Source organism: Neofelis nebulosa, chromosome 1, assembly GCF_028018385.1.
Source record: "Neofelis nebulosa isolate mNeoNeb1 chromosome 1, mNeoNeb1.pri, whole genome shotgun sequence".
NCBI lineage: Eukaryota > Metazoa > Chordata > Mammalia > Carnivora > Felidae > Neofelis > Neofelis nebulosa.
Window position 1 is genome coordinate 150,108,813 of NC_080782.1, and position 19,201 is coordinate 150,128,013.

General features: G+C 49.8%; 2 protein-coding genes across 3 annotated transcripts in view; both read right to left on the minus strand.

The window, feature by feature from the left end:
• TBC1D9B (TBC1 domain family member 9B) overlaps positions 1 to 6,634 on the minus strand; it is a 46,946-nt gene extending 40,312 nt beyond the window's left edge. For both annotated transcript variants that reach the window (XM_058739547.1, XM_058739555.1), the window contains exons 1-2: positions 6,438 to 6,634; positions 2,933 to 3,043 (exon numbers count right to left, since the gene is read on the minus strand). In XM_058739547.1, the coding sequence (XP_058595530.1) occupies positions 2,933 to 3,043; positions 6,438 to 6,555 (229 nt within the window). In that variant the 5' untranslated portion in view covers positions 6,556 to 6,634. The remainder of the gene's footprint in view (positions 1 to 2,932; positions 3,044 to 6,437) is intronic.
• A 3,485-nt stretch (positions 6,635 to 10,119) lies between these two features.
• Positions 10,120 to 19,201, minus strand: part of RNF130 (ring finger protein 130) — a 146,194-nt gene continuing 137,112 nt past the window's right edge. The window contains exon 8 of the mRNA XM_058739678.1: positions 10,120 to 17,585. Within this exon, the coding sequence (XP_058595661.1) occupies positions 17,476 to 17,585 (110 nt within the window). The 3' untranslated portion in view covers positions 10,120 to 17,475. The remainder of the gene's footprint in view (positions 17,586 to 19,201) is intronic.

The window sequence follows — 19,201 nt, forward strand, 5'->3', positions numbered from 1 at the left end:
CAGCATGACCATGTCTGGTTTTGCAGAGCTGAAGGGGAAGGAGGGAGGCACAGCAGAGGTCAGGGCAGGCTTGGGGGGTGTGGTAGAAGCAGGAGTAGGTCAGTGTGTGGCCTGAGGCTAAAGACTAAGGCTCCCCAGCACCAGGCCCTGCTAGTTCCCACACTGCCACAAGCATGGCCTTCCTCTCACTGCCATGGATTGTCTCTTCCTCATCTGCTGAGAAGGAACATTGCTGAGACAAGGGAAAATCTCAAGGGCCCATTTTATTTTATTAAAAAAATTAAAAAAAAATTTTTTTTTCTTAACATTTATTTGTTTTTCAGACAGAGAGAGACAGAGCATGAACAGGGGAGGATCAGAGAGAGAGAGAGGGAGACACAGAATGTGAAACAGGCTTCAGGCTTTGAGCTGTCAGCACAGAGCCCAACGCGGGGCTCGAACTCACGGACCATGAGATCATGACCTGAGCCAAAGTTGGACGCTCAAACAACTGAGCCACCCAGGTGCCCCTAAAAAATTCTTTTAAAGTATTTATTTATTTTTGAGAAAGAGAGAGAGAGAGCATGAGCAGGAGAGGGGCAGAGAGACAGGGAGATACAGAATCGGAAGCAGGCTCCAGGCTCTGAGCTGTCAGCACAGAGACTGACGTGGGGCTCCAACTCATAAACTGAGAGATCATGACCTGAGCCGAAGTTGGACGCTTAACTGACTGGGCCAACCAGGGGCCCAAAGGACCCATTTCATTTCTTTATTTTAAAGTTTTATTTATTTAAAGTTTTATTTATTTGAGAGAGATAGTGTGTGAGACAGAGGGAAAGAGAATCCCAGTCAGGCTCTGTATCCTCAAAACACAGCCCGATTCAGGGCTCAAACCCACCAACCGTGAGATCATGACCTGAGCTGAAATCAAGAGTCAGATGCTTAACCAGTCAGATGCTTAACCAGATGAGCCACCCAGAGGCCTCCACAAAGGCCCATTTTAGAGTAACGTGTCTCCTTGCAGCTCAGGCACAGGACAACCTCCCTGGGTCCCACCCCATAGGAAGCCCCTCTCTCAGGCAGACTCTGGAACCAGGAGAGCAGGGGTCCCAATTCGCCCCCACCTGGCCTTGGGCAATCCCAGACTTTGAAGCTTTTGTTGATTCCTACACAGGGGAAAGGGCACCTCTATTCAGGTGCCAGGGAGGAAGATGACTTTGGAAGAAGGGGTCTCAGCTGTGAACGCTCTTATCCTTTCTCAGGCCTCCTAACCCTCACTGTGCCACAGTTTCCTCATCTTCAAAATACAGGGGAAAAAAAACTCACAAAAAACAAAGTTTCACCTTCTCGAGTTTTCGGGAAGTTCACATAAGTGCCTGGCCTGCTGCATGTGCTGTCTGAGTGCTGGCTGTGACCGTTAATGTATCCCAGTGACCTCAGCTGGGTTGGTACCCACTGAAAGAGGACCTCCTCCCAGACTCTAGGGAGGGCTGAGCGTGTCTCCTCCCAGGTGGATGACTACTGCCAGTCCCATTATTCACGGCGGCTACTTCTGTAAAGTCTCATGAACAATACTGACCCCAGGGGAGCTACAGGGAAGGCTAAGCTCCTGTAAACCTGTAGTCACAACATTTTCATCAACCGATCAATACACGACTTTGTTTTATGTGGCTCTCTGATTAAAGGCACCCTATATAATATATATTAATTCCCTAACGTGGAACTCATGGCTAGCAGCTCTGTCTGTAACACATGCCTGAATGAAGCTTCTCTAACACACCTACTTTCTCTATGAGGCACATCACACTTTTTGTGCTTAGGAACCCAGCCAGCACCTTGGCATTACATTTGGGTCCACTTTATTTATTTGTATTTTATTTATTCAAACAATTTTTTATGTTTATTAATTTTTGAGAGAGAGAGACAGAGAGAGAGAGAGACAGAGAGAGACAGAGCACGAGCAGGGAGAGAAAAGGAGACACAAAATCTGAAGCAGGCTCCAGGCTCCGAGCTGTCAGCACAGAGCCCAATGCGGGGCTCGAACCCACAAACTGAGATCATGACTTGAGCTGAAGTTGGACACTTCACTGACTGAGCCACCCAGGCGCCCCAATTTATTTACTTTTAAAGTTTATTTATTTTGAGCGAGAGAGCACACCCATGCAGGGGAGGGGCAGTGAGAGAGGGAGAAAGAGAGAATCCCAAGCAGGGCTTGATCCCAGGAACTGTGAGATCATGATCGGAGCAGAAAGCAAGAGTTGATGCTCAACCAAGGAGCCTCCCAGGTGCCCCAGGGGGCCATTTGAAACAAAGTCACCAACAAACAACACAAAAAAGCCCAAAGTATGGTGCTTAGACTTCAGAAAGGATACTCGTTTACAGTTTGACAGCTGACACAAGAAGATAGAAAGATGGGGGTGCCCGGGTGACTCAGTCGGTGGGGTGTCCGACTTCAGCTCAGGTCATGATCTCACAGTTGATGAGTTCGAGCCCCAAGTCGGGCTCTGTGCTGACAGCTCAGAGCCTGGAGCCTACTTCAGATTCTGTGTCTCCCTCTCTCTGCCCCTTCCCCACTCATGCTCTGTCTTTCTCTCTCAAAAATGAATAAACGTTAAAAAAAAAAATTTTAAAAAAGAAAGATGGCTTGTTCTTGTTCCCCCTCAGCAGGCAACCTGTGTGTCGGGTAACTCCAATTTTTCACTGCTCCGCACATGCACGTTCCCACCAATGTCCACAATCTCAAAGCACTACAGGGCACCTGTGAACCTCTGAGCTGCCTTCCTAAGCTGGACGCAGGCCTGGGCTGTGTGGTCTGAACGAAGGGTAGCACCAGGTTCTCTGGAGGCAATATCCAGTCCAGGAATGCAGGCTGGGTCCCCTCCCTGCTGGGGGGCCCACCTTGCTCATCTAGGGCAGGCCCTGTCCAGCATCCCTTGTGATTCAAGGCACCTACCACATGCCACTGTCCAGTAGACCTGGGAGTCCTGGGTCTGGTGCAGGATTCGATAAGGGGCCACGCGGGCACTGGAGTCCAACACCACGTCCAGGGTGCCCACAAGAAGACCTGGGAGCAGGGCAGAGAGTGAGGGTGAGGGAGAGCCACACCGGCAGCCGAGCCCGGAGGCAGCCAGAACAGTAGCACTGCCCTCAATGCCATGAGGTGATGACAGGTCTGGCATCACCCTCATCCACCAAATGACTTCTTTTTCCTCAAAGGCCTTCAGCTGTATCTGATCCCTATCAAAACCCCCCCTCCCACTTCTTCCTGGAAGCTTCTGCTTATTCTCCTGACTCACAAATGCTTGCAGGCAGGGGCAGACTCAGGATTTAAGGGGCCCTTTTTATGAGCTTAAACAATTCTGGGGGGCCCTCTTTAGGAAAAATACAAAATTAGGTTTGAAAACAAGCATTTCTTTAGAATGAGAAAGGACAAGTCTCAAATTAAAAACAAAAACAATACCATGGATATCACAAAATCCAGACAAAAAGTACAATGTGTTTTATTAACTTCCAGACACATCTCTTAAGATACATTTTTGTTTTTGCCCTGACATTTTTGGCCATGTACTCTGATGGCTTTTTCAAATATAAGACAATGACTTTGTAATATCACTTTCCATTATCAACAACAGGAAGATAATGTAGTCTTTCCTCCGCCAAGTAATCACACATTTTTATTCTGGAAAGTTTAAGGAGGTTTCTTGTGGCTTCAGAAGTCATGACTGAAGAAGACATGGCAATTTTTAGAACTGTCCAATTTGGGAAAACACTGATCTAGTTGTTTCCATCTCTGAACTGAAGCATTTTAGGACATTTCAAATTTCCCTTTTCATCACATATATCCTTTATCAATGTTGCTGTTTCCCTGACAAATTAGAAGAAATGCCTTTGACCCGTGTTTGATTCACTTCTCTTTGTTAAATTGAATTATTAAGCTATCTGAAAATCTGTTCACTGTTCCTATTTGGAATTTATTTTTTCCTTTTCATGAAGTGCTGTTTTTGGTATGATCTGGAAATATTCTGTTACCATTTTCCTGTTGATGTCAGAATGATTTTATTAACTCGACTTTAACACTTTTGGGTCATATTCCATTTTTAACTATTTTTTTTCCCTCCTAAATCTTAAATAAAATTACTGATTACAAAAGAAGATACTCATCACCCACATCCAATTTAGGAGTCTGGAATCTCTCGCTTGTTTTATTGAAATGTTCTAAACCGTCTCTCTAAATTGCAGTTAAATTGGCATATTAAAACTTCATCAGGATTTGGAATAAACTTTTTTTTTTCCATGGTTTCTGCTGGGGTTTCTCTTTGGGTCTTGGAGATTTTATTTTAATCCTTATACTGTTGGCATATCCTTGTTTCAAGACCTGAAAGCTTTTTCATGGGCAGAACATCTCGTCACACTCAGACTCTTCAATGAGGAATCCAGGCTAGCATCTGTTTTTTGTTTTTTTTTTTTTAATGTTTATTTATTTTTGAGAGGGAGAGAGTGAGCAGGGGAGGGGCAGAGAGAGAGAGAGGGACAGAGGATCTGAAGCGGGCTCTGCACTGACAGCAGAGAGCCAGACGTGGGGCTTGAACCCACAAACCATGAGATCATGACCTGAGCTGAAGTCAGATGCTTAACTGACTGAGCCACCCAGGCGCCCCAGGGCTGGCATCTGTTTTTAAAGGCCAGCCTGAACAAAACCACATCTCTAACTGTTCCTCCCTTGGAGATACAGGGTTCAGGAAGCCAGGATGTCTATGATGGCACAAGGAAGGCCATGGCAGAGGCCACAGCAGGACTCATCACACCTAGCTGAACAGGGAGCTGAAGGAGTGGTTCCTGGTTGGGGGGCGGACACACTCTGGGGGGGGGGGGCAGAGAGACAGGAGTGAAGTGGAAAGCACCTTCTGTGCCCAGGAAGGGAGAGCACAGAGGGTCCCACCCACCCTCTGAGATGATCTTTAGATGCACAGAGCACAGAACGAGTGCTGGAAGCACACTGGTGCTACACAAGGTACTGAGCACCATGTCTGGCTTTCCTAAATGGGCTTTTGAGGTTGACCACTGTTCAGACTCTCCAGAGGAGCTGCTGTCTAACATCCACTGAACATCCTAGTCTAGGACACAGGTCCAGCACTGGCTCCTGTGATTCTTGAGGCTGCTGGGAGGCAGCTTAGGCACTGAAGGGAACACAGTTTTCTTAGGAAGGCACAGTCCGGGGAGCCTGGGGTGGCTCAGTCAGTTAAGGGTCTGACTTCGGCTCAGGTCATGATGTCACAGTTCATGAGTTTGAGCCCCGCATCAGGCTCTGTCAGCATGGAGCCTGCTTCCAATCCTCTGTTTACCTCTCTCTCTGCCCTTTCCATGCTCGAGCATGTGTGTGCGCACTCTCTCTCTCAAAATAAGTAAACATTAAGAAAAAAAGAAAAAAAGAACGGTACAGTCTCTTCCACATTAGGAGGTATGGCCAGGAAAAGTGGCAGAGAAGGTCTGTGGGAAACTCCTAGCTGCATCTTGCACGACTATTCGCTGCTAATGTTTAAAATCACAATGTTTCACAGAAATTTCTGTAGATAACCGTAAGATCTGGCAACACTGGGCCTGCAGTCTGGTATGGCAACAAAGGGCCACCTGGAAGCATAGACACTGAGCCTGCCCCAGCTCTGCACTGGTAGTGCCCACACAGGCTTGGAGCATGAGGGACCTCGGACAACCTGCAGAGGGAAGGCCCAGGGCACTTTCTCTGGATCCCACATGCCACACAACTCCTGGAGGTGCCTGCCCACCATTAGCGGTGCTGCCCAGATGGACAAAGGGGCACCTTGGCTGGCTCGCCAGAACAGCCTACACTGGTAATTAGGCAAAGCCTCCGTCTGCGGCTCCAGGGCACCACCAAGCAAGAAAGGTGGACAAAAAGCTGGAGGGATGGGGGCTGAGGCCAGCAGCAGCAGCTCGGGGGGCCTCTGATCTCGCTAAAAGGGCAAATCTGGGTGGAAGGAAAGATGCAAAAGAAAACGTGTGCTTGTGTCACTTGGCGCCTCTGACGTCCTGGGTGAAACTGAGGCAGACGCAGAGGACCAGGAGATGTCGCCGACTTTCAGCTGTGAAATCTCACTCCAGGAGGCTGCACACGCCTGGGCTAAGCCCCGGGAAGCTCACGGGCACCGCGATCGGCCAGAGGCCGCTGCCAGCCTTCGCCTGACCTCCCAGGGTTGGCTGAAGTGGCCGACCAGCCTCCCAACGCCAGCCCCTTTGCCTTTTCCCCGTCCTAGGCCCGTCCTCACCGCGCGCCCCCCGCCCCCGGGCCCCGTCCCCACCTCCCGCCCCGGACACCCTCTTCGCCTCCCCGACCCCCCGCCCTCCCCTCGCGCCCCCGCCCCGGCCCGGCCCCCGCCGCCGGCGCGCCCTCCCCGCCCGGCCCGCGGCCGCGTCCATAGGCCCGGCCGCCGCGCGCCTCTCACCCGTGAGGCCGCCGCCCTTGCCGTGGCCGCGGCGCCGCTGCAGCACGAAGAAGGGGTTGGCCCGCTCCGTCACCCAAAGCGCGTTGGCCACCAGCACCTCCTCCGGGCCCAACCACATCGTGGGACCGCTCGCACCGGGCCGAGGCCGGCCAGGCGGAAGCGCCGCCGCCGTCGCCGCCGCGCCGGAGCCGAGCGGGCGGGGCGGGGCGGGGCGGGCGGGCTGACCGGGCGGCGCCCCCTGGCGGGCGCGCGGACCAGCAAACGCCGGCTCGGGGCCGGCGGGGCGCGCGCGTCTCCCCGGGCCCCGCCCCGCCCCACTGCCCCCGGCCTCCCGCCGCAGGCCGGCCTGACCCGGCCGGGTCCGCCTCCCTCTCGCCCAAGTCCCGGCACTGTAGTCTCATCTAAGGAGCGACGGCCCAGCCCCGGGGCACTGTAGTCTCATCTAAGGAGCGACGGCCCAGCCCCGGGGCCATGGGCTTCTGGCCAGAATGGCCGAGTGCACAGGCCCGAGGAACTCGTCGCGCAGAGAGACGGGGCCCTGGCGTTCTGTGAAAACCTGTCCAGGGTTTGTGGGGGAAATGTAAAGAAATAGCATTTGCAAATACACGTCCGGCTAATTGTGCTGTGCACCCCAAGGCATATTAACTTTGCAAAGGGCTTCTGGAAGGGGTTAGACGATTGTCACCATTTTCAGAATTCGGACGCTGGGACCTAAGACTAGGAAAACCTCCAGGAGCTGAGGACGGGTTGTCAGGGAGCCTCGAAGCTGGCAGGGTCCATAGAAATACGTGCAGTCCCCACACATGAGAGAGAGGGACCCTGGGGCTTGGTGGTCCAGGGGTTGGGACGGGGCTGGCCCTGGGACATTAGGGGTTTCTGCATAAGCATGGGTAGAGGATGTGAACCCCCTGCTTTCCCAGTGCTGGCCTGTAAAGGTCCACCCCCTCACAAACACCGACCCTTTTGAGTGAAAGAGGGAGCCGTTAATTATGTCTGGGGCAATGCAGAAGGTCCAGGTCCAGTTTGGTTGCAGGATCATGCTGCTGGCCTGAGCCCACCCAGGAACCGGCAGGCGGGCAAACCCATCGGGCACTTTGGGATCATCTCGGGAGGCTTTAGCTGGTTGCCAATTGGGTTTCTGTCACCGGCATTCAGAAATCTAATATGATAGAAGGAAGTAAAATAGGCAGTTTTATGGTTGACAGCCAGAGTGATCAAAAGTCTTCTGAAGTATTGCTTGAGACCTTATCAAGGTGCAGAGGCCATTTTTCTTTAAGACCTTGTAATCTTGAACTGATAATGTGCTCTCTGGGGAGTAATCTACCCTCAGGAATTTGGAGTACTTGTTAACACCTTAGGAGGAGGTAAAGGGTTATTTTGTTCCTTCATGCCAGTGGTTCTCAAGCTTGAGCATACATCAGAATCACCTGCAAGGCTTGTGAAAACACAGATTGGTGGGCCCCACCTCAGAGTGTTTGCATTTCTTTCTTTTTTTAAAAAAATGTTTATTTTTGAGAGACAGAGACAGAGAGAGTATGAGCAGAGGAGGAGCAGAGAGAGAGGGAGATAAAGAATCTGAAGCAGGCTCCAGGCTCTGAGCTGTCAGCACAGATCCCGATGCAGGGTCTCATGAACCGTAACATCATGACCTGAGCCGAAGTCCGACCCTTAATTGAGCCACCCAGGCGCCCCAAAAGTCACCTTTTTTTTTTTTTTAACGTTTATTTATTTTTGAGACAGAGAGAGACAGAGCATGAACAGGGGAGGGGCAGAGAGAGGGAGACACAGAATCTGAAACAGGCTCCAGGCTCTGAGCTGTCAGCACAGAGCCCGACGCGGGGCTCAAACTCACAGACCGCGAGATCATGACCTGAGCCGAAGTCGGCCGCTTAACCGACTAAGCCACCCAGGCGCCCCAAAAGTCACCCTTTTAAAGTGCACAGTTTGGTGTTAGTACATTCACAAAGTTGTGCAATCATTACCACTAACTCCATCACTCCAGAAAGAAACTTCTTACGTATTAGAAACTTCTTACATATCACTCCCCATTCCCCAACCCCCTCCACCCCTGGTGACCACTAATCTATTTCTGTCCCTCTGAGTTTGCCCATCGTGGATATTTCATATAAATGAACTCATACACTATGTGGCCTTTGTGTCTTGCTTCTTTCACTTACTGTCATGTGTTCAAGGTTCATGTTGTAGCATGTATCAGTACTTCATTCCTTTTTATGGGTAATATCCCATTGTTTTAATATGCCCCATTTTCCTTATCCACTCCTCAGTTGGATATTTGGGTTGTTTCCCCTTTTAGGCTGTTATGAATAATGCTGCTGTGAACATCTGTGTACGAGCTTTTGGGTGAACATGTTTTCAGTTCTCTTGGACATGTTTCTAGAAGTGGAATTGTTGGGTCCTATGGTAAACCTATGTTGAACCTTTTGAGGAACCACCACACTGTTCTCCAAAACAGCCGCACCACCTCACATTCCCACCAGTGATGTGTGGAGGTTGCAATTTCTCCATATCTGGTCAACATTTGTTATTGTCTTTTTTTTTATTAAACAAATTTTTTTAATGTTTATTTCTGGGAGAGAGACAGAGTGTGAGCGGGTGAGGGGCAGAGAGAGGGAGACACAGAATCCGAAGCAGGCTCCAGGCTCCGAGCTGCCAGCACAGAGCCTGATGCAGGGCTCGAACTCACAGAGTGTGAGATCATGACCTAAGCCGAAGTTGGATGCTTAGCTGACTGAGCCACCCAGGCACCTGTTACTGTCTGTCTTGTTTATGACAGCCACCCTAGTGGGTATGAAGTAGTATATCATGTGGTTTGGATCTGTGTTTCCCCAACGACTTACAATGTTGAGCATCTTTTCATGTGCTTGATGGTCATTTGAGCATCTTTGTTGGAGAAATGTCTATTTATATCCTTTGCCCATTTTAATTAATTTTTTTTAAAGCTTATCCACTTATTCTAGACAGAGAGAGAGAGAGAGAGAGCGCACAGGGGAGGGGCAGAGAGAGATGGAGAGAGAGAATCCCTAGCAGGCTCTGTGCTGTTGGCCTGGAGCCTGATGTGGGGCTCCGTCTCACCAACTGTGAGCTCATGACCTGAGCCGAAATCAAGAGTCAGATGTTTAACCGACTGAGCTGCCCAGGCACCCAGGCTTCTGCCCCAACATCCACTTCTTCCCGTGCAGCATTGTGATTTTGCTGAGGAAACCACACCTTAGAACTCTCAGCTCCTGCCTTTCAGGTGAGGCCACGTGCACTCCGGGTCTGCAGAAGTGGAGCCCATGATGGCCTCGGCTGTTGGCACATACTATCTGTAACACACCACCTGGTTCAGTGATGGCCATGGGCCTCCAACCAAGCCAGTCAGCCTCAAAGAGGTCCCATTTTTCTCTGGATTACCTCCTGGGGAAGTGGGCCAGCTCTGGTGCTGATGGGACTACCACCACCCTGAGCCTGAGCCTGGAGTCTCCCTGCAGGAAGCAGGCTAGCAAATGAGAACTGGTGTCCATGTATGAGGGTCAGACCATGCACAAGGTTCCCCCTGCACGTTAGCTCTGCTAAATTCCCCTTTTGCTTAAGTCAGTTTTGTCTGGGGTTTCTGCCACTTCAGCCAAGAGTCCCTCACTGATGCAGGTTACCACCAACAGCACTCAATGTGGACAAAGCAGCTTTTTCAGTAGGTTTTTATTGAAATGGTTATATTAGCAAATCCCACACATACAGGTATACACTATCAGCATATAGGTATATACCATACCATTTCACTACTTAATTATACTTACATTAACCATATGGACCTAGGCCATTGTGCTGCCCAGGACATTTCAAAGGGCTTATACGATCTGATTGCCAATAATCAGCTCACATTTTACTCGCAGGTAATCTGTGTTCTAGACAAAGTAACTCCCCCTACAGTGAGCCCCCAAATGAAGCAAATGAGCAATTTTGCTTTTGGGCTATTTGATGTGTGTTTTTTCTGGCACAAGCTATCCATTGGTGAGTTAAAATTCAAGTGCATAGTTTCCCTTTCATCCCTCAAGGTGGAAGATAAGTCATTTGCCACATTTAGGTATATCCCAAGCCTCCCCCACCCCAAATTACCTGTGCTACAGTTAGAAAAATAGTTTTGTATGCCATCCTCTGAGATGTTGTGCATAGTTAGCAGGAACCCAGAATAAGAGAGCTCTGTGAATGACCCAAATATGAAAGGGGTAACTTTAATATTTTATATGAGTACAAAAGCTACTGAGGGTCAAAAACAATTGTGACATACGTAGCCTTCAGTTTGGACCAACTCCTCTTGTACAGGAAGAAGACTATTCTAGTAGGTGACACTGTTCCCCATACCCCAAATAGCATTTCATAGCTTGGAGTCTTTTGTTTTTGTGATCACACCGGTCAGGTTTCCTTAGGCAGAGCCACAGCCACTTGGGAGTGGACCCTGCTTCTCGTTCTCAGCTTTAGACTTGGCTTTAGATTCTGGCCCCAAGCACCAGCCAAGGGTGCCCCTACTCCAGTTGGCTCAGCAAGCCAGGGGGATGTAGGACACAGTGCTCTCTCTAGGAAGGCATGTGTCATTTCAGGCTGGGCACCCAGTAAAGGTGCTGGGGACGCAGACACTAGCCACAGCTAGTTGACTTTGTCCACACAGCATACAGTCAGCAGGCAGGTAGCCTGCTTAGCAACAGCTTACTTGAGTGAAGGGAAAGAAATGGCCTGGATATTAGAGTCTACTTACCCCCCACCCCACCTTTTGTCTTTATAGCCATCTCAGCTCAGTACCTACCAGTCACTAGAATAGTCCTTTAATATCACACAGTGTAAATACACTTGGACTTAATTGTGGATGAAGGGTAATTCTGAAAACAAATTAGGATCCACTTTGTGCTGGGTTAAATTTGTAAAAATATAGCTCAGAACGATCATCTGGGGCTTTTGACAGTTGCTGAGAGTCCTAAAGAGAGCTGAAGAGAGGGTGATTGTGGAGGGGGTAAGGAGCTGATGAAGGCCAGCCAGGGTTGCCAGATGACCAACCGACATGTGTCTTCCCTACACATGTGTCCACCCAAGCGGATGACAGTGGACTGGTGGGAAATGAGCCGTTTCAGGCCAGCATTCGACTGGGCCGGGGATCCTCAAGGTTGTGTCCCAGGAGATTCAAGATCCACTGTGGCAAAGAAAAGGGTGCCAATGACTTCCTCCCTCTCTTGGCTTTTCCACCAAAGGAGAATGTGTGTGGTTTATAAAGGCGCTTCTGCTGATTCTCAACACCACCCTTGGCTTGAGCACCGGGGCTCTGGCAGCTGTCTCTGGGCCCCTGGCAACGCTCCTTGGGCCTGCTGTTTCAGAGAAACTCTTTCCTTTCAGGATGCCAGGCCGGTTGGTGCCACCTCGAACCTTGGTCTTTTGTGGTATATGCATGTAGAAGATTCAATGGGAGGAACTAGGAAAGCCCAGGAAGAAGGTCTGAGGGATTTCAGCAGCACTGAATCCTTCTGAAAGTTTAGTACTCAAGTTTGCATGAAATTCAAAATTTTGAAAAATTTTTTTTTTGTCATAAAGTATCTTCCTTCTCCCCCAAGTCAGAGTGAAGAAAACAGGAAAAAAAAAAAAAAAAAAAAAAAAAAAGGCTTGAGCTAGAGTGAACTACCAGAGGGCAAATCCCAGGTAAGTCCTGGGTTGTGCGCTGGGGGCCCCCATGGGGTCTTGTTAGACCGTGAGACAGTGAGAGCCAAGTCTTGGGTGCAGACATGTCATCCTTCTAAGTAGCTGAGGCAGCCGGCACCCCTTCCCCTCCACAGTCACTTGAGGCTGGCTGGTGGGATGCAGCTCTAGAGATCACAGGGGACTGATATCACCCCCTGCCTACTAGGGTGCCAACTGGGCCCTCCTTGTCAAGGCTCAGTTAGTGGGGATCTTTCAGGATACGCCTAAGAAAGAAGACAACCTTCCTGACTCCACCAGCACCCTGGTGGAGCCCTAGAGAGGGGGCGGGGAAGATGTCAGCTAGTTAGGGTCTCCGTCTCGGAGTGGGACATGGAGGGGAGGGGAGACCTTTCCCCCTTCTGCCACACTTGGCTCTTGCCGCTGTTTCACAGGATGGTAAGCAAAGCACAGTTCCATGCAGCCAACACAGGCACCTTACCTCTGTATCCTTCTTTCTGGATTTCCTCTGATGTTACCAGACTTAAAATGTGTAAGTTTCCCAGTCTTGCGAAACATCCATGGATGTCATGTGAACATATGCGCTCATTTTCTCCTTTTCCCATTAGGTTTTGGAATGATTTACCAACGAGGCCACAAGGCACAAGCAGACGCACCTCCCTTGTGACAAGTGCCCTTAGCAGGGAAGACACTTCTTTCAAGCTGTGGGTATCCTAACAGTTGCCCTGTGATAATGATCCTTTCCTCGGGTGTTGGGAGTAGTGCTCAGGTCAATCAGTCCAAACTCTGTTTCTGGGAGTGAGTGAGGGCCAACTCCTCCGCCCCTTAAGCCATCACCTCCTTTCTTGAAGAGGGAAGTCCCACCCAGTGGTTTAAACTAAATTGGTTGCTGACACCTGCTCCTTCTGCTCATCCCTTAAATGTTGGTGTCCCCAGGGCTTTTTCCCAAGCCTGGCTCTCATGTCACTGGGCAATTTCAGCCCCACTCTGGCTCCCACCATCATCTGAATGAAGGGAACGCCAGGCCTGGCTGGAGAGCCTCTCTGGGGAGTCTAACTGTTGTGAGTGTATATGTGTGTGAGTGCGTGTGTCTTGTGTACACACCTGTGTGTATGTGTAGGGGGGGTGTAGGGAGGGAGGGAGGGGGAGAAAGAAGGAGAAGGGGAGAGGAGGGAGAAGGTTTGGGGCATCTGAGGGGCAGGGATTACATGGGGGCTACTTTAGTAGGTCTAGGTGACCTATTCCTTTCAAACACAGCTTCCCAGGAATTCTGACCGCCCTTTCCTTACCTCAGGCTGCCTGAGATCCAGAGCTACACCTCCAGGCCTCCCACTAGAGGGAGGTGGAAAGTGTCCCCACAGGGGCTCTCCCTGGGTCCCACCAACACCTACCGGGTCACCGAGACTAGTCACCTGGACTTCCTCTTCAGGCTGGTGGGACCCCGGGCTCGGGCCTAACAGTGAAGCCCTCGGCCCTGGGGCAGGCCTCAGCACCTGGGCATTGCAGTGTCTCTCTGGTCCATACCCTCCTCACTCTTGCTCTTTCCCAGAGATGTGGGCCCTCCCCACAGCCCTGGGAGTGAGACCCATGCCCTTGCCAGTCTCCTGCTCCTCATCCCTCGTCTTCATGGGGCGGGGCAGTATGCATTCCCATCCTGCCTTCTCATGGCTGCCTGGTGCCCCTCCTTCTGCACCCCGGGGAAACCCCCATCTCCATGACTCACCGTCATCGTATTTCGCTTCACAGCGCAGTTGGCCAGTGTTCTAGAACAGCCTAAGTCTTCATGATCCCTGGAGCCCCCTCAACTCTGAGTGTAGCAAATACTGAGAATTGAATAAAGGTCTGTTGAGGAAATTAGCCTCGTAATCCTACTCTTTTCCTTATAAATTCTACTTCCTGGAAACCAGTGTTTTTGTTCCATGACATTTAGGAACAGCAACCGCTTGTCAGGGGGACCTGACATTAACACCACCTCCTTGTTTGCCTATAGCAGAACCACAGCCTAAGTGATAAAGGTTAATGGGGAGACAGCATTTTGGGAACCAGTTTCATTTAACGGGAGATCATGGAAAGAATGGGGTGTGAGGGGTAATAAGAATATGAGAAGAGTTTACAGAGCCCATAGGAAATTTCAGGTCAGTCAAATTCAGTAACCTTATTTTGTTTAAACCCTTAGCAACTGCGTGTTTTGGAAGCTGGGCTGCTGGGTGCAGCAGGGCAGCTGGCAGTACAGTCCAAATGGGTGTTCAGGGAAGCGCGCCCCTTGGCAGTTCCTCTGAGTCAGGCCTGAGGAGGGGCTGGGGAATGGAGCCTTCCTTCAAAAGCCAGCCTCACCAGACTTGGTGAGGTGTCTTTAACCACCCAGGAGTAGAGCTGGTCTTCCCCTGAGGGGGCAGAGGCCGGGAGCCCTGGACAGACACACTACCCACCCACCACTGGGTGATGCCATGCCTGGCCCTTCTGTTGTTTCCTGGCCAGTGGCCTCTTCCCTTTCCCTGACGGATCAGCAAAAGAGGGCTATGGGCAGTTGCTCACTCCGGAAGCGAAACACAACCAAATCCTAAGTGTTTGCATTTTAACTGTAACGACCCAATTCCTGGCTGATCAGGTGATGGTTATGGCTACCCCAGACCCCACTCCACAAGAATCCTGCGGTGCATGCTGAGAGGTCTGCACCGGGCACAGCCTAGGGACGGGGTGGAGGCCATGCTGGGAGGAAGAGGTGGGAGCCAGGCCCAGCTCAGAGCAGTCCGCAGGAGGGACAGAGGGTTTGCGGTGTAAGCGACTTGTTCCTCTGTCCCTTCTGTTCTTCAAATAGTAACCCTCCCTGCCCCACAAAAAAAAAAAAAAAAAAAACGTTCAGAAGCTATCTACACTTCCTGGCTAATAACCACTGTGGCTGTAAGACTTGGAACAACTGAGATCCTCATATGCTGGGGAAGAGGGTCTGGTCTCTCTATAACCTCAACCAGGCCTGTATGGCCAATAAACTGCTTCTAAACCTCGAACTTCTCAGATGTAGGGGTGCTGAGAAGGATGTCTCACCCAGACCCCTACCCCGCTCTCTGGGGTCCCTGGAGTGGCTCCACAGAGAAGTCTCCAGCACCGCTGCCAGCAAAGAGGCTGTTATTTGGGACAAATATTGCTATTCCCGGAGTGTATGACCTCCACATAGAAGTTGCTGTCTCTCCTGACAAAGGCAGGACGTTCTGTAGCCGAGCAGAAAAGTGGCCTCAATTTTTAGGGAAAAGGTGTCAAGCTGGGACCCAGAGCACTATTCTGAGTGAATTCCCCTGTAAGAAATGCCTCCTTGGTTATTTGACAGTGAAGGTGTGTCCTAGATTTACCAGAAATTCAAATATGTTTTAATACGTAGATATTTAGGGGTCTGAGTTTTTAATTTTTTCTCAGGTCACTTCATTCCTTTTCAGTAAAGGAATGTCTTGAGTAAAATTTAATGTCTACGCTTTTGTGAGACCATACAAATCAGAAGAGAGTGCCCTGCTGGGATCTCAGTTCTGGTGCAGGAAAACAAGGTCATGGTACAGACAACACGGTCAGAATTGAGCCATCTTCCCTGTTGGATGAGCCAAAGCAAACACAAACTTGGGTGTGTGTCTGGAACACTGAGTTCTAATCTCCTTGAGACTCATTCCCTCACCACAGAGCCAGTGGGGCAAACCTGTCTTTCTGAACAGTGCTTTCTTGAAACTGTTTATCAAAAATTTTTTTGTACTACAAAGACAATAAAAAGGAAAAAAAAAAGAACCAAATAGAAGCCCTTGGTTAAAAGTAAAAAGAAAAAGCTGCTAAGACCTTAAAAATCCTGCACTGTTCTAGTCTCAAATGATTATGGACATAACGCCAGTGGTCACTGGGAGGTGACGTTCCCAATGGCTATCACCACTCTGGTTCTCTGAGGGGTTTTGCTCGGGGGCGCAACTGTGTTTTGAGGCATCCTAGCAACATGTGATGAGAATAGACACTTAAAAGGGAGAAGCCAGCTGCACAGGGAAAAACGGCAAGTGTCCACCTTGAATTTCTGTTTTACAGAGTTAATAAAAATCACAGGGTGGTGGTGGGGGGTCACAGATCTGAGTGGTTTGCTGCCAGATGTAAGCATATGGAGGCTGAAGTTTCCATTCTCATAAGAAGGATCTAGGACCTGAACACATTTACATCTCTGTATGGCTCCTACTGAAAGGAGAAACAGGCTGATCTGCAGCGTGTCCTTGAGCAAAAAGGAGGCGTCAATTTGTTTTACAGATTTGCTTGTCCTGGTTCTGTGCTGGTATTACTCTCCACGTACATGTTTCTTGTGACGTTAACGCGATGTCATCCCCAGGCGTGTGGGGCGAGCACGTGTGTCCCTGATGTCCGCCGTGCTGGCCACCGTGTCTTTTTCTGTAAGCCCCTGTGCCTTCTTCATGCCAAGGCTGGTAGCAGGCAACTGGGTCAGACTAGTAAGACTGAAGAGGGGTGCTCATCTGGTATCTAACAGCAAGGAGGTGGTCTGATCTCAAGAAAACACTCAGAGTTGTTCTGGGCTTCACACCCATTGGCCATCACTCCAAGGTCACCCAGAGAAGACTGCCAGGCTGTCCTCGTGGGGCCCACCTCTCCTCACACCTCAGCAGATGCCAAGCAGACAAGTCCACAGGCCTCGGGGTCAGGGCCTTCAGGGCTTCGGTGGTCACAAAAGCACTCGGCCCCCTGTGTCATGCTCTAGGAGGGGGGCTGGAAACGGCAACGAGCAACATTGCCCGCCCTGCACAGCCGGCAGCCCCACCGGGGTGTGCTGGGTGGTAGTCTCAGAGGAGGGACGAAAGGCAAGCCTTTCTCTCAGGAACCTTTGGCAAGAGGCTCCTCAACAGAAAGTAGGAGAAGAGACAGGAAGATAGAGAGTGGGCCACGTAGCAGCAACTTGTGCCCCACGTCAGTGAGGAGTGTCACCTGCAAGCTTAAGTATGCACTGTAAGTGGGGAGCACAAAAGGTATTTTAAAAACCCCAACATCACCCTGACACAGAATATGCATGTAATTACTCAGAGACATGTTTGCAATGCAACATTGACCCCTGGGCCCCTGCTCTTCTCCGGGAACAGCCAGGCTTGTTGGGACCCATGTTCCTGGCCCAGCTTTGGACAGGTTTTCAGTGCTCCAAGGTCACCTGGACAATAACACTGTCCTCAAAGCCTCACCTTGGGGGAACCTTGCAGTTTAACCCTGAGCCCCAATCTGTGCTTGGAAAGCCCTGCCATTCTTCCACAATGGACGCTGACAGAAGAATACAAAATAAGAAAGGTGATCATAAATCAAATCACAAAAGAGGTGACCCCCCAGAGCCCATTTAGAAAAATCAGGTTTTGTTCTCATCATACATGTCCAAAGAGGGTTCGATTGTGGAGAATTCACTTTCATACACCAGACTCCGAGGAGACAAGGAGTTTCGATGAAAGAAGTGACCACCTGGAAAAGGAACAGGAAACACAGACTTAATAGGTCATCAGGCCTCCATTTCCCATGTAGCTCGGAGGAAAGAAGACACATTATCTTCAAAGCATCATATTTTCTAAAGAATCTCCATTTGGGGATCTTACCATGAGAGAAATGGAAAGGATTTGGGCATCCCTTAGTTTGAGCACATTGGAAACATGTAAATCCTGGGGCGCCTGGGTGGCTCAGTCAGTTAAGCGTCCGACTTCGGCTCAGGTCATGATCTCACGGTCCGTGAGTTCGAGCCCCACGTCGGGCTCTGTGCTGACAGTTCAGAGCCTGGAGCCCGTTTCAGATTCTGTGTCTCCCTCTCTCTCTGCCCCTCCCCTGTTCATGCTCTGTCTCTGTCTCAAAAATAAATAAACGTTAAAAAAAAAAATTAAAAAAAAAGAAAAAAAGAAACATGTAAATCCCAATGTTCGGGTCCCTATGAGATTAACCCCTGGAGCTTTTGAAAGCAAAAGCCGCCTGGTGCTTTGCAAATATGAAGGTTTCTACCCAGGGCCTTGCAATCTGTAGAGGCCTCCTTCTGTACCTTCCACCTGAATACCTACCTGTTCAGGGAGGAGCCTGGTATGTGTGTGTGTGTGTGTGTTCCGTGTGTGTGTGCGCGTGCGTGCACGCACACACACACACACACAACACACACACACACACACACACACACACACACACACACACACACCAGCTCCTTCTACAGCTGTATAAACTGGAGGTTGTGGCTTTGAGGCTCTGATAAAGCATTAAAAAGTTTTTATTTATATTAGAGTTATGCCTTCACATGGCTTAGACAGCAAATTCCACATGTGTTATTGAGACCAGTAATCTCTGGTGCCTCTCTCTCAGAGACAGCCACTTTAACCAGATTCTTGTGGTGTTTACCTCCATGTCTCTAAACAATATGCCTGAGCTGGTCCTTCCTTATTTTTTTTTGTTTAGTGTTAGACTTTATCTGCTGAGTCTCCACTATGGAGGATGAGGATTTCCACGCTCTCCTCCTCTCTACCACATCTACCTCTACTTTCCATTCCCTAATATAATGATATTTTGATAAAAAATTCAGCATTTACACTATTAGACCATTTCTGCTATTCAGAGCGAAGCCATGCTTACATTTCCTCTTCTGAATGACTGATTTGTTTGCACAGCTTTCCTGAGGTATACATAACATATGCCAAAATGCATGTATTTCAAGCGCACAGTTTGCACACACCTATGAAACCATGGCCAGATTCTAGATGGTGAACATCTCCATCACCCCCAAAAGTTCCCTAGTGTCTCTGCTGATTCTTCTCCTTTTCCTGCCCTACCTCTAACCTCAGGTAAATACATCTTTCCAGCACTGTATGTAAGTGGAATCGTATAGTTATTTATTGGCTCTTATAACTAATGCTGCTATGGGGGCGCCTGGGTGGCTCAGTCGGTTAAGCAGCCGACTCTTGATTACAGCTCAGGTCATGATCTCATGGTTTGTGAGATCGAACCCCAAGTTGGGCTCCAAGCTGGGCATGGAGCCTGCTTGGGATCCTCTCTCTCTGCCCCTCCACCACTTGTGTTCTCTCTCTCACAAAAACAAACATACAAATAAA